At 43.2% G+C, this 14,520-nt stretch overlaps 1 protein-coding gene across 1 annotated transcript in view; it reads right to left on the reverse strand.

The window, feature by feature from the left end:
• Positions 1-13,885, reverse strand: part of LOC107574915 (ectonucleotide pyrophosphatase/phosphodiesterase family member 1-like) — an 18,739-nt gene extending 4,854 nt beyond the window's left edge. Inside the window, exons 1-5 of the mRNA XM_016261340.1 lie at positions 13,820-13,885; positions 6,579-6,676; positions 6,423-6,502; positions 3,232-3,351; positions 3,049-3,158 (exon numbers count right to left, since the gene is read on the reverse strand). Coding sequence (XP_016116826.1) covers positions 3,049-3,158; positions 3,232-3,351; positions 6,423-6,502; positions 6,579-6,676; positions 13,820-13,845 — 434 coding nt within the window. The 5' untranslated portion in view covers positions 13,846-13,885. The remainder of the gene's footprint in view (positions 1-3,048; positions 3,159-3,231; positions 3,352-6,422; positions 6,503-6,578; positions 6,677-13,819) is intronic.
• Between the last annotated feature and the right edge of the window lie 635 nt (positions 13,886-14,520).

Genomic DNA, 14,520 nt, shown 5'->3' on the forward strand with positions numbered 1-14,520 from the left:
GGGGACTGGAGCCCTCCCTGGGCTTAACTGGGGATCTGAAGCCCTCCCTGGGCTAAACAGGGAATCAGGAGTCCTCCCTGGGCTTAACTGAGGATCTGGAGCCCTCCCTGGGCTTAGCTGAAGATCTGGAGCCCTCCCTGGGCTTAACTGGGGATCTGGAGCCCTTCCTGGGCTCAACGGGGGATTTGGAGCCCTCCCCGGGCTCAACGGGGATCAGGAGCCCTCCCTGGGCTCGATGGGGGATCTGGAGCCCTTCCTGGGCTCAACGGGGGATTTGGAGCCCTCCCCAGGCTCAACGGGGGATCAGGAGCCCTCCTTGGGTTCGATGGGGGATCTGGAGCCCTTCCTGGGCTCAACGGGGGATTTGGAGCCCTCCCCGGGCTCGACGGGGGATCAGGAGCCCTCCCTGGGCGCGACGGGGGAACTAGGAAGCACTTACGAGGAGCTGGCACTGAAGGGTGCTCTGGAGGAGCAGGCACAGCAAGGCGCTTTCGAGTAGCTGGCACTGGAGCGAACTCAGGGGCTGGAGCCGACACTGGAGCGAGCTCTGGGGCTGGAGCCGACACTGGAGCGAGGTCTGGGGCTATGATGAAGGCAGAGAACAGTCCGTTTCTCCTCATCCTCCTCCTTTGGTTACGGGAGAACTGGGCAGCCGGCGGGCTTGTCGTTGCAGTGACCAGCGGGCTTGCGTCACCAGCGGCCAGCGGGCTTGAGTGAGCCGCGGCCGGCAGGCTTGACTTGGGAATGGGCGGCAGGCTGGACTTCCGATGGGCTATACTCGGGAACTGGATCCCTCCGTGGGCTATTCTCGGGAACAGGAGCCCATTCTGGGCTGGATTCGGGGACTGGGAAGCACTTACGAGGAGCTGGCACTGAAGGGTGCTCTGGAGGAGCAGGCACAGCAAGGCGCTTTCGAGTAGCTGGCACTGGAGCGAACTCAGGGGCTGGAGCCGACACTGGAGCGAGCTCTGGGGCTGGAGCCGACACTGGAGCGAGGTCTGGGGCTATGATGAAGGCAGAGAACAGTCCGTTTCTCCTCATCCTCCTCCTTTGGTTACGGGAGAACTGGGCAGCCGGCGGGCTTGTCGTTGCAGTGACCAGCGGGCTTGCGTCACCAGTGGCCAGCGGGCTTGAGTGAGCCGCGGCCGGCAGGCTTGACTTGGGAATGGCCGGCAGGCTGGACTTCCGAGCAGCCGGCGCTCCTGGGCTGAGGACCACGGTGGAGCTTCGGAGGACAGAGGGAAATTTGGGGTTGGGCAAGCGGTAGGAGCCGTTGGAGAGGTATGTGGAGGTTCTCTGCGTGGGGTGAGCTGGGGAGACGCGGCACGTTCCAGCGGGAGTTGGATGACGAGGCTTGGGAAATTTCTTTACTTCTTCAACTTCGAAATCTGAACTATTTAAGAACAGCACAAGATTAATCAGCTCGATAAGGGGAAAATCACACGTCGGAAGATCGCTGCGGATTATCTCGTCATCCAACCCCAGCAGGAAGCACACACCTAGAGCGGTGTCATGCCAGCTCACCCCACACCGAGAAACCCTCCACATATCGCTCCAACCTCAGACCGCCCTGCCGCAAACCTCACAGCGCGTCCTCAGCTGCAGTCATCTTTTTAGGTCCGGTACTCTGTCACGGTTGCACTACTGAGTGGAATGCGGAGCAAGGAACAGAGGGAGATGAGGAGTGCATCAATCCAGAGAACTTTAATTATAACAAGGAACAAGGAGAACTCACGTAGCACATGAAGACATAAATAATACCGGACACTGAACTGAAAACAGGGAACACTATTTAAACACATGACATGACGAGGGGATGACTAGACACACCTGGGGTCAATGGAACCTGGAATTAAATCAACATAATCAGGACAGGAACAGGAAACTAACCAAATATGGGCATAAACACTGGGACACAGGGAGCACATGGGGAACAAAACACAACACAAGCCTGACAAATACTAACATTAAAACTAAAACTAAGAATAATACTGAGTAATACTGAGCAGTAATGCAAATACTAATAATAAAACTAATACGAATAATAACAGTAGCACTAATATAAATAATAATAATACAATTCAAATTGATATTATTACTACTACAACTACTTATAAAATGAACAATAAAACTAGTACTACAAATAATACTAATACTAGCTGTAATATTATAATTGATACTATTACTACTAATACTACTATTAAAATACTAATACTAATAATACCATTAATATTAATACTATTCCTACTATTAATAATATTAATAAAATAAAATAAATACTAAGATTAATACTAAAATTAATATTAACAATACTAATACTTGTAATAAAAATAACAATTCTCTAATCTTTTTGTACTCTATTTGTTTTCTTTTTATTTATTATACAATTAACAAAAGCAAAAATACCTCTAACACTAGCTTGCTCTATTCTTTTTCTATTCTATCTGTTTTCTTTTTATATATTATATTATTTTAAAAAACCTTGCTGTGTGTACTGCGTTAAGCTAACTGAGACTTGTTATAGCACTTGTGTATCATTGCTCTTTTGTTGATTTTGATTGCTTCTATTCTCCTCATTTGTAAGTCACTTTGGATAAAAGCGTCTGCTAAATGATTAAATGTAAATGTAATACTAATACTCTTAATATTAATCATTTGGTTTTCTATAGCTCTTTTCCAGAGCTTAAAGCAGTAAACAAACACATCAACTGCATTAAACACAACCACACAATTTCTACCTAAATCTCAATTAAACGAATTTGCAGAGGAGACCCAAACTCAGTTCAGGGTCAGATTTTAAACAGCAGGGATGTATAAACAGTGATCAAACAAAAAAACAGGCGCAATCTGAAACCATCTCCATTATCCAACGAATGCAGCTTATTTACTTGAGATGAGAAGCAGTGCCTTTAAGAGCTGCGGCCTGTGACGCTACTCCCCACCTGATCCCTGAACTCTGTTTACACTATCAGGAATGAATCTGACGCACAAACCTCTCTCTCCACACGCTCAGTAACACCATGTGATGTGTGTGTGAGCTAAACTAACCCATCGTAATTCATGTAGATATCTGGGAAACTCCCGTTTATGGCCACATCAGATCCTGGCCAGAAGAACGTTCCCGCTTTCAGCCCCTGATACATGGCCGTGTTCCAGATCTGAGGTCAAAGGTCAGAGGTCAGTACAGGATGTCTGGGTCATGGATGTGTGTATGTTTGTTTGTGTGTTTACCGGTTGTCCCTGGTACCATCTGGGATTGTTTTTCTCACTGTTGGACAGACTGAAGGAGGCGTCGAACACAGGGTCGTACATGTTATTATCCACCAGCCCATGTGATTCGGCATACAGACCCTGAACACGACCACACATGACATCACTTCCTGCACACTCACACGCTTTTATCCAAAACACCTTACAAAAACAAAGCACTTCATCAACAAATGATCAGCATGATGCTGATAAACCTGTCTCGCTCAATCTCCTCATGTCTTCTGTCTCTGATTGAGTGTTTTCTCCAGTAAAAGCTCTTTTAGTGTAATTGTAGAAATGTCCAGCTTCAGCTGGAGCTTCTCGTGTCAGATCTGGACTGGTTTTGATCAAGTAAAGGTCAGAATAACTGCAGTAATATCTCCAGATGAACACTTACTGCACTGAAGCAGCTCAGCTTTACTTGATTCTCCATCAATCATGTTTTAGAGTCTCAAATCTGATCCTCAGGATCTTTTGAGGAGCGTTTGTTTCCAGAAGCTTTACTTTCACTGTTCCTCAGCGGAGGAATGATCTTCACAAGCCTCCAGAACATCTCACATCTTCTGAGGAGCCTTTATTTCTTCAGCTCTCAATCATTGCATTATATGTTTGGAGCATTTCACTCTCATCTTACTGAGACAGATTACTGCAGATATAGAGCCACGACTGATATTTATAGCATTTTGTGTCAGTATCTGCTGTACTGTTATAAAGATCTCATTGATTTACAGCACAAGCATCAGAATTTCATCATATACTGTAAATATCAGCATCTGCAAATTGCATATTTTTGCTCAGTTTGAGTCTTTGAATAAAACTGAGCTGTTTTTCCTTCATATTCTCACTGTATCAGACTATATGAGCCATATTCTTGAGAAGTTTCAGTCGGGGTTTAAATCACTGCACAGCACAGAAATCGCTCTTGTAAAAGTTCTTAATGATATTTATATGGCAACAGATTTGGGGAACTCTGTCCTCGGCTTTTGATACCGTCGATCACGCAATCCTTATCTCTCAGCTGGAGTATTGTGTTGGGCTAGGGGGGGGTGTATTAAGTTGGTATAAATCTTTTCTAACCAATAGACATTTCTCTGTAAAAATAGGACGTCTTCCTCTCTTCGCAATCTATCCTGTGGTGTGCCTCAAGGCTCTGTTTTAGCTCCTGTCCTTTTTTCTCTCTATCTTCTTTCTCCCTTTGGGTTCCATATTTAGGAAACATGTCGTCTCATTTCATTGCTATGCCGATGATATGCAAATCTATATGCCTGTGTCTAGGAAAAATAAGAGTGCTCTAGACAACCTAACAGCATGTCTTGAGGATGTGAAAGCTTGGCTTGCCAAGAATGTTCTTTTTCTGAACTCAGACAAAACAGAAGTCATAGTTTTTGACCCCTCAGAACTCAGGCCAAGAAATCACCTTGACCTTGAATCTTTAAATCAATTAATCTCTCCCCAAGTACGGAATCTAGGTGTGATGGTAGACAGCTGCCTCAAATTTGACAAGCAGATTAGCGCGGCCATTGGGTCCAGCGTTTTCTTTCTTCGTTCTCTATCAAAAATCAAATCCTTTCTTCCTAAGCGCTCCTTGGAGATTGTTAACCACGCTCTTATTACCTCTCCTCTGGATTATTGCAATTCCCTCTATTTTGGTATATCTAATTCCCAAACGGCACGCTTGCAGGTCGTTCAAAATGCTGCGGCGAGATTCCTGAAAGGAAATAAGAAATTTGATCACGCTACCCCCCTTCTGAGATCCCTTCACTGGCTTCCGATTAACTTTAGAATTGAGTTTTATTTATTAGAAATTTGATTACTGGTATATAAGTCATTAAATGACTTAGCACCTTCTTATTTGTGTCCCTGCAGCACAAAAGCAGTGTTAAGTCGCTGGGGGATATTTGTAGCAATAGCCAACAATACATTGTATGGGTCACAATTATACATTTCTCTTTTATGCCAAAAATCATTAGGATATTAAGTAAAAATCATGTTCCATGAAGATATTTTATAACTTTCCTACCATAAATATATCAAAACTTAATTTTTGATTAGCAATATGCATTGCTAAGAACTTCATTTGGACAACTTTAAAGATGATTTTCTCAATATTTAGATTTTTTTTGCACCCTCAGATTCCAGATTTTCAAATAGTTGCATCTCGGCCAAATATTGTCCTCTCCTAACAAACCATACATCAATGGAAGGCTTATTTATGCAGCTTTCAGATGATGTATAAATCTCAATTTCACAAAATTGACCCTTATGACTGGTTTTGTGCTCCAAAGTCACATTTGTCCGATCTACTTCACCTCTACTCCCCAACCAGAGGCCTTAGATCCAAAGATAAACTCCTCCTTCAGATACCCAAAACCTGGCTAAAATCGAGGGGTAACCGAGCCTTTGAAGTGGCCGGCCCGACACTGTGGAACAAGCTCCCACTCTATATTAGATCGGCTTCCACTTTGTCTGAGTTCAAGTCATGTCTCAAAACTTATTTATTCTCTGTTGCTTTTTGTTTATAAGAGTGTTCTGTTCTAACTGTTTTGCTGCTATTAGTGTATTTTATAAGAGTGTTCTGTTTTAACTGTTTTGCTGTTATTAGTGTACTTAATTTTTTATTTTATTCTAACTTGTACAGCACTTTGGTTTTTAAATGTGCTTTATAAATAAACTGAACTTGAACTTGATAGAATCTTGATTAGGGTTGCAAAAAGGTGGACAATTTCCAAAACTTTCCGTGATTTTTTGGAAACTTTTTGGAAAATGTCATGAATTTTCAGAGACTTTTGGAAAGTTTCCAGAAATGTTCTGGAAATTTTCCACCCCTTTGCATCCCAAATATGATACAAAACATAAAACATATGGAAATGTTTTGTAATATTTTGTCTAAAGGTGTTCAATTTCAAAAATCTTGATTTTTTTGGACTATTGCTTCAAATGTCAGTTAAAACGGCCAGTTTGAGCAGTTTCTGTGGTTTGCTTGCCCTTAATTTCATTATTCCACGATGAAAGACTGGCACCCAAGCGACAGTTCAAAAGGTAAAAAACTCTGGAGGAGAAGCGGTATTACAACCTCAGCAACCACAGACATTTGTATGCTCGCTCTAAATTTTTATTTACAGGTTTTGGCAAAGTACATCTGAGAAAGAGTGTGTTTATGTGACATGACTCACTGTGGCGATGGAGTAGTGGTTAGGGAATGTCTTACTGGGGAACACGGCCTGCATGAAGGGTGCTGATGTACCGCAGCGTCCTGGACACACACACACACAGCGTTTTACCGAGGATTACAGAGGATGAACATGTGTGTTTGTGTGTGTTTGACTCACTGATCTTGTCCAGCACTGGTACCACTGTATGCCACGACTGCAGATATTCAGCTCTCAAACCATCCAGAGAGACCAACAGCAGCGGCTGCCTCTTATAACTACACACACACACACACACACACACAGCAGAGATGATGATGTGAGCTCAATAACACTCAATTCTTCTTAAAAGGACAGTTCACCCAAATAATGAGAATCCTGTCAGCATTTACTCACCCTCATGTTGTTCCAAACCTGTATGAGGCTGCTGAAACACAAAAGAGGAATGTGGATAACCAAACAATTGACGGTGCCCATTGACTGCAATAGTAATGCAAATATACTGCAAAAGTCACTGGCTTCCAACAACTGCTTAGTAACCAACATTCTTCAAAATATTTTCTTTTGTGGTCAACAGGCTCATACAGGTTTGGAACACCATGAGGATGAGTAAATGATGACAGGATTCTCATTATGTGAGTGTTCTCCTCCTAAAAACAACATACACTGAGTGTCTCTGTATGGGTCAAAGATTCTTGAGAAAGTCATAGTAATCTATCAGTCATCAAAACAGCCAGAATTTAGTGGGAACTTTACCAATATCTAAATCAATATCTATACTAAATTGTCCCTAGCAATTATTTTGATCAAACAATTAAATATATGTGCATGTAACATTGTTGTTGTAATTTCGGCCGCATCTGAAATCGGTCACACCGTTGATATTACCCAAGAAGTTAAAGAAATACACTAGAAAACTGCACACATTTAAGAGATGTGTGGAGTGAGAACAAATAAGAGCAGAAGTGTTTCGGACACACGAGCACAGTTCAGCTGAATCTTTAACTTCATGCTGTTCTGCTGTTTTGTGTTCATTTGCTCTTTTTACATTGACTATCACTCTATATAGACTCATACGATCAGATACAACAATCATTTCTCAAATATTTATACTGATAAACTCAACATTCCCTGAACACTTTCAGACGATTTCCTATTGAACTCTCAGCAACTGAACTGCAGTGTCAAACTATTTCAAATATAGTCAATTAAGCTACAAACTCAATCATAAAGCACAATGTTTCCATCTAACATATATTTTTAATGGAGTGATTCACTAGTTAGCAGTAAACCGGTTACCTCACTTGAATCTGTTCTAGATTTGTGTTGGATGTTATCTTTGGAATGGAATTATGGATATTTTATTTGTAAACATCATACTTTTTTCATTTATTTCAGTTAATGTCATGAAACTATCGAGTTAAGCCAGTAGTAGAGCTGACAGTGTCGTGTAAAAATGACTGAAGATGAGAAAAGAGGAACAGACGAACCGATTCAATTGAGTGTGTCACTTACGCTGGAACCGCTCCGATTGATTCAAACTCGTGACTCTGATCATTCAGTTCAAGCGATTCACTAGCAAAAACCAGATCAAAAGAGCCATTCATTTGCGAATTTCGACATCGCTTGAAATGATTTTAAAAAGCACGTAGTGATGGTGAAAAAGAGCTTTTCGAAACAATCAACTAAACCACCATCGCAAAATAATTCACTGTTTTAAAGCGCTGCAATTGGATCACGTAATGGGTTTCAGATCGGCACTTCAGTGCGGGTTCACGAATCATTTGATTCAGATTGGGACTTCGGTGTGGGTTCACGAATCATTTGATTTAGACCGGACCGTCGGTGCAGATTCGGCGAATCATTTGATTCAGGTCGGGACTTCGGTGCGGGTTCGTGGATCATTTTATTTTAGAGCGGGACTTCGGTGTGGGTTCGCGAATCATTTGATTTAGACTGGACCTTCGGTGTGGGTTCGCAAATAATTTGATTTAGACCGGACCGTCGGTGCAGATTTGGCAAATCATTTGATTCAGGTCGGGACTTCGGTGCGGGTTCGCGAATCATTTGATTTAGACTGGACCGTCGGTGCGGGTTCGCGAATCATTTGATTTAGACTGGACCGTCGGTGCGGGTTCGCGAATCATTTGATTTAGACTGGACCGTCGGTGCGGGTTCGCGAATCATTTGATTTAGACTGGACCGTCGGTGCGGGTTCGCGAATCATTTGATTTAGACTGGACCGTCGGTGCGGGTTCGCGAATCATTTGATTTAGACTGGACCGTCGGTGCGGGTTCGCGAATCATTTGATTTAGACTGGACCGTCGGTGCGGGTTCGCGAATCATTTGATTTAGACTGGACCGTCGGTGCGGGTTCGCGAATCATTTGATTTAGACTGGACCGTCGGTGCGGGTTCGCGAATCATTTGATTTAGACTGGACCGTCGGTGCGGGTTCGCGAATCATTTGATTTAGACCGGACCGTCGGTGCAGATTTGGCAAATCATTTGATTCAGGTCGGGACTTCGGTGAGGGTTCACGAATCATTTGATTCAGATCGGGACTTCGGTGCGGGCTCGCGAATCATTTGATTTAGACTGGACCGTCGGTGCGGGTTCGCAAATCTTTTGATTTAGACTGGACCGTCGGTGCGGGTTCGCGAATCATTTGATTTAGACCGGACCTTCGGTGCGGGATCGCAAATCTTTTGATTTAGACTGAACCTTCGGTGAGGGTTCGCAAATCTTTTGATTTAGACCAGACCTTCGGTGCGGGATCGCAAATCTTTTGATTTAGGATGGACCCTTCGGTGCGGGTTCGCGAATCATTTGATTTAGACTGGACCTTCGGTGCGGGATCGCAAATCTTTTGATTTAGGATGGACCCTTCGGTGCGGGTTCGCGAATCATTTGATTTAGACTGGACCTTCGGTGCGGGATCGCAAATCTTTTGATTTAGGATGGACCCTTCGGTGCGGGTTCGCGAATCATTTGATTTAGACTGGACCTTCGGTGCGGGATCGCAAATCTTTTGATTTAGGATGGACCCTTCGGTGCGGGTTCGCGAATCATTTGATTTAGACTGGACCTTCGGTGCGGGATCGCAAATCTTTTGATTTAGGATGGACCCTTCGGTGCGGGTTCGCGAATCATTTGATTTAGACTGGACCTTCGGTGCGGGATCGCAAATCTTTTGATTTAGGATGGACCCTTCGGTGCGGGTTCGCGAATCATTTGATTTAGACTGGACCTTCGGTGCGGGATCGCAAATCTTTTGATTTAGGATGGACCCTTCGGTGCGGGTTCGCGAATCATTTGATTTAGACTGGACCTTCGGTGCGGGATCGCAAATCTTTTGATTTAGGATGGACCCTTCGGTGCGGGTTCGCGAATCATTTGATTTAGACTGGACCTTCGGTGCGGGATCGCAAATCTTTTGATTTAGGATGGACCCTTCGGTGCGGGTTCGCGAATCATTTGATTTAGACTGGACCTTCGGTGCGGGATCGCAAATCTTTTGATTTAGGATGGACCCTTCGGTGCGGGTTCGCGAATCATTTGATTTAGACTGGACCTTCGGTGCGGGATCGCAAATCTTTTGATTTAGGATGGACCCTTCGGTGCGGGTTCGCGAATCATTTGATTTAGACTGGACCTTCGGTGCGGGATCGCAAATCTTTTGATTTAGGATGGACCCTTCGGTGCGGGTTCGCGAATCATTTGATTTAGACTGGACCTTCGGTGCGGGATCGCAAATCTTTTGATTTAGGATGGACCCTTCGGTGCGGGTTCGCGAATCATTTGATTTAGACTGGACCTTCGGTGCGGGATCGCAAATCTTTTGATTTAGGATGGACCCTTCGGTGCGGGTTCGCGAATCATTTGATTTAGACTGGACCTTCGGTGCGGGATCGCAAATCTTTTGATTTAGGATGGACCCTTCGGTGCGGGTTCGCGAATCATTTGATTTAGACTGGACCTTCGGTGCGGGATCGCAAATCTTTTGATTTAGGATGGACCCTTCGGTGCGGGTTCGCGAATCATTTGATTTAGACTGGACCTTCGGTGCGGGATCGCAAATCTTTTGATTTAGGATGGACCCTTCGGTGCGGGTTCGCGAATCATTTGATTTAGACTGGACCTTCGGTGCGGGATCGCAAATCTTTTGATTTAGGATGGACCCTTCGGTGCGGGTTCGCGAATCATTTGATTTAGACTGGACCTTCGGTGCGGGATCGCAAATCTTTTGATTTAGGATGGACCCTTCGGTGCGGGTTCGCGAATCATTTGATTTAGACTGGACCTTCGGTGCGGGATCGCAAATCTTTTGATTTAGGATGGACCCTTCGGTGCGGGTTCGCGAATCATTTGATTTAGACTGGACCTTCGGTGCGGGATCGCAAATCTTTTGATTTAGGATGGACCCTTCGGTGCGGGTTCGCGAATCATTTGATTTAGACTGGACCTTCGGTGCGGGATCGCAAATCTTTTGATTTAGGATGGACCCTTCGGTGCGGGTTCGCGAATCATTTGATTTAGACTGGACCTTCGGTGCGGGATCGCAAATCTTTTGATTTAGGATGGACCCTTCGGTGCGGGTTCGCGAATCATTTGATTTAGACTGGACCTTCGGTGCGGGATCGCAAATCTTTTGATTTAGGATGGACCCTTCGGTGCGGGTTCGCGAATCATTTGATTTAGACTGGACCTTCGGTGCGGGATCGCAAATCTTTTGATTTAGACCAGACCTTCGGTGCGGGTTCACAAATAATTTGATTTAGACCGGACCGTCGGCGCAGATTTGGCAAATCATTTGATTCAGGTCGGGACTTCGGTGAGGGTTCGCAAATCATTTGATTCAGGTCGAGACTTCAGTGCGGGTTCACGAATCATTTGATTCAGATCGGGACTTCGGTGCGGGTTCGCGAATCATTTGATTTAGACTGGACCTTCGGTGCGGGTTCGCAAATCTTTTGATTTAGACCAGACCTTCGGTGCGGGTTCGCAAATAATTTGACTTAGACCGGACCGTCGGTGCAGATTTGGCAAATCATTTGATTCAGGTCGGGACTTTGGTGAGGGTTCGCAAATCATTTGATTCAGGTCGGGACTTCGGTGCGGGTTCACAAATCATTTGATTCAGATCGGGACTTCGGTGTGGGTTCGCGAATCATTGGATTTAGACTGGACCTTCGGTGCGGGTTCGCGAATCATTTGATTTAGACCGGACCGTCGGTGCAGATTCGGCGAATCATTTGATTCAGGTCGGGACTTCGGTGCGGGTTCGTGAATCATTTTATTTAGACCGGACCTTCGGTGTGGGTTCGCAAATAATTTAATTTAGACTGGACCGTCGGTGCAGATTTGGCAAATCATTTGATTCAGGTCGGGACTTCGGTGCGAGTTCGCGAATCATTTGATTTAGATCGGGACTTCGGAGCAGGTTCACGAATCATTTGTTTCAGATCGAAACTTCAGAGCGGGTTTGCGAATCATTTGATTTAGACTGGACCTTCGGTGCGGGAGTACTTTTCATTTCTTATTTGTGCATCCTCGTTTCCTTCCCTCACTTCATCCCTGTGTTAGAAGGATGCAAGGATTGGACGCGAGGATGGAGGAATCGAAGCAAGTGAACGGCAAATCCTCTGCTCTCTTCCAAGCGATATCTATTAATGATGAGTTTACATAAGAGCAGATTCATGAACACCTCTCCTCCGTTTGAACTCTTTAAAAGAAAAACAAAAGTATACACAAATACAAATACCTTAAGAAAATTAATTGTGGTAAAAGTGTAATAACCATGTTTTTTGTATAACCACAGTTTTACTACAAACACCATGGTTAAACATTGGTTAGTGTAGCAAAACCATGGTTAATTTGTGGTTACCATGGTTTAACTATAGTAACCACATGTTTTGTTTTTTTGGAGTAAAACCATAGTTAATTTTCTTAAGGGGTGTGTTGCCAGGTTAAAAAAAGTATTACATTTAGATAGATAGTTTCCATGTACTTGTCTAGATGATCAACTCTGAATAAAGAAAAGAGAGATTTAGAACCAGATTTTTGTTAGTTAAAATTAGTTAAAGTGCCCCTATTATGGATAAAAAAAAGACCTTTCATGCAGTGTATAATGTAAACAGACTGCAAAGTTGTAAAGCTGAAAGTGCATCATAAATAAAGTTAGTATGTCTCAAAAGAAAGAGTCGACTCTGAGTCATTATAAATTCAAATTTTCCTATGTTCTCGTTTGAGTAGTCAAACAATCCAAAGAAAACATCTCTAAAACAGAAAGAAAAGTCACTTACAAAACGAGTTCAGATGAACATTAAATAAATCTATCTGACCAAGAAGATCTTCCTCAGAAGAAACAGCAGCTCACTTCAGTGTCTGACTCATATTATAATCACATCCATAAGCTTTTGTGACATTTGGATGAACTCATAAATCTGTTGTTTGACCTCTTCATATTTAAAGAGAGGACTATAGTTTCCAAAGTCAGGCATCGTTGTGTTCTGATTTTCAGGGGTGTAGAGTTTAGTAGAGACGCTATGACATGTTCCTACTAGTATCAGAGACTAAATTATCTAATGATCAAACAATTAAATGTCTGTTGTCTGCCCGTTATGACCCCACCAATGCCAAAATCAAACCTACGCCCTTGAATTTTAACGCAACACGTGCTAAGAAATGTGTAGTTTATTCCAAGCACGTTTTCTGGGGAATGAGTGATGCCCCATTCACGAATGAATCGCTCTTTTTGAGTCGATTCTGTTCAAGGCCTCGATTAAACAAGTTGACAAAATGGTCTGAATTGGTTTGCGAATCCGTTTGAATCGTTTGTTCAGTTCCCTGCAAGCATTGAATCATCTGAAGCAGTTTCTCATTCATAACAGAAAATTAAAGAACACGGAGAACGTAAAGAGCATCTTGAAGTGGCCATGAACCTACAGCCAACTGAAACCATATCTGAAGATCCGAAGTAACTGGTAACTTTAAGGATTTTTTATTCTTACTGAAGTATTAAGATGATCACTTTTACTTGAGTAACTATTTGTACTCCCCCCCCCCAAAGTCAGGACAGTTTTTGGATACTCTACCCACCTATTTAGTGGTGTAGTGATTCATTCATGATTGATTCAGTGGTGTAGTGATTCACATGCTGAAGTCATGCTGCATATTCCAGTCTTTGCTCAATGAATGCAGCGTGTGAACTCTGATATACTGTAAAGCATCTTCTAACGTCATAATTTTCTCATCTACTTAATTTCTCTCTGATTTTATGAGTTTTAATGGGCTTTTCTTCATCAGTAACTGAATTCAAAGTTCAGTGCAGGTTTAGTTCAGTTCACTTTGATTTTGGTTCATTCAAGGCAGAAATTCTTTACAGTGTGTGATCATAAATGTGTGTGTGTGTGTGTTACCTGGCAGGGCATTTGGCAGTGCTCATGTCCACACACTCATCCTGAACCCACTCTGTGTCTCCTGCATCAGACACAGACACAGACACAGACACACACACACACACACACAGAGACACAGAGACACGCGCGCGCACACACACACACACACACACACACACACACACACACACACACACACACACACACAGAGGAATATTGGAAGATAAAAACATGAGATATTTGGACTTCAATGCATTTGTCGCTCTGACTACTGAACTGCACAAAAGATACTGGAGGCATTGTTTGATTTCATGAATTGTTCTCTGAAATTTACTTAGAAATGTTTTTCACTCAGCAATTGCTAGCAAATTTCACAATGACAAAGAAATAACGAGCAATAAATTGAATTAAACATGATTTTTCTTTTGGAGTAGAAAAACTGAAATAGTATTTTCTTGTCTCTACAAACTTATTTGCTGTGAGTGTAGTTCTGAGTGAAGTGTTTGAACAGAATGTGTGTGTGTGTGTGTGTGTGTGAGTGTGTGTGTGTTTCTGTCTGTGTGTGTGTGTGTCTGTCTGTGTGTGTGTGTGTGTGTGTGTGTGTGTGTCGGAGAGGGGTTCATGTAGCTCCGCCTACATTCTATAATCATTAAATACAGACGACCCCGTACTCTGAGTAAATACACTTCAAGCGATATCGACATCAACATGACCCAAGAAAA

The sequence above is a fragment of the Sinocyclocheilus grahami genome, unplaced genomic scaffold (assembly GCF_001515645.1).
Source record: "Sinocyclocheilus grahami isolate Dianchi unplaced genomic scaffold, SAMN03320097.WGS_v1.1 scaffold2386.1, whole genome shotgun sequence".
In the NCBI taxonomy this organism is placed as follows: domain Eukaryota; kingdom Metazoa; phylum Chordata; class Actinopteri; order Cypriniformes; family Cyprinidae; genus Sinocyclocheilus; species Sinocyclocheilus grahami.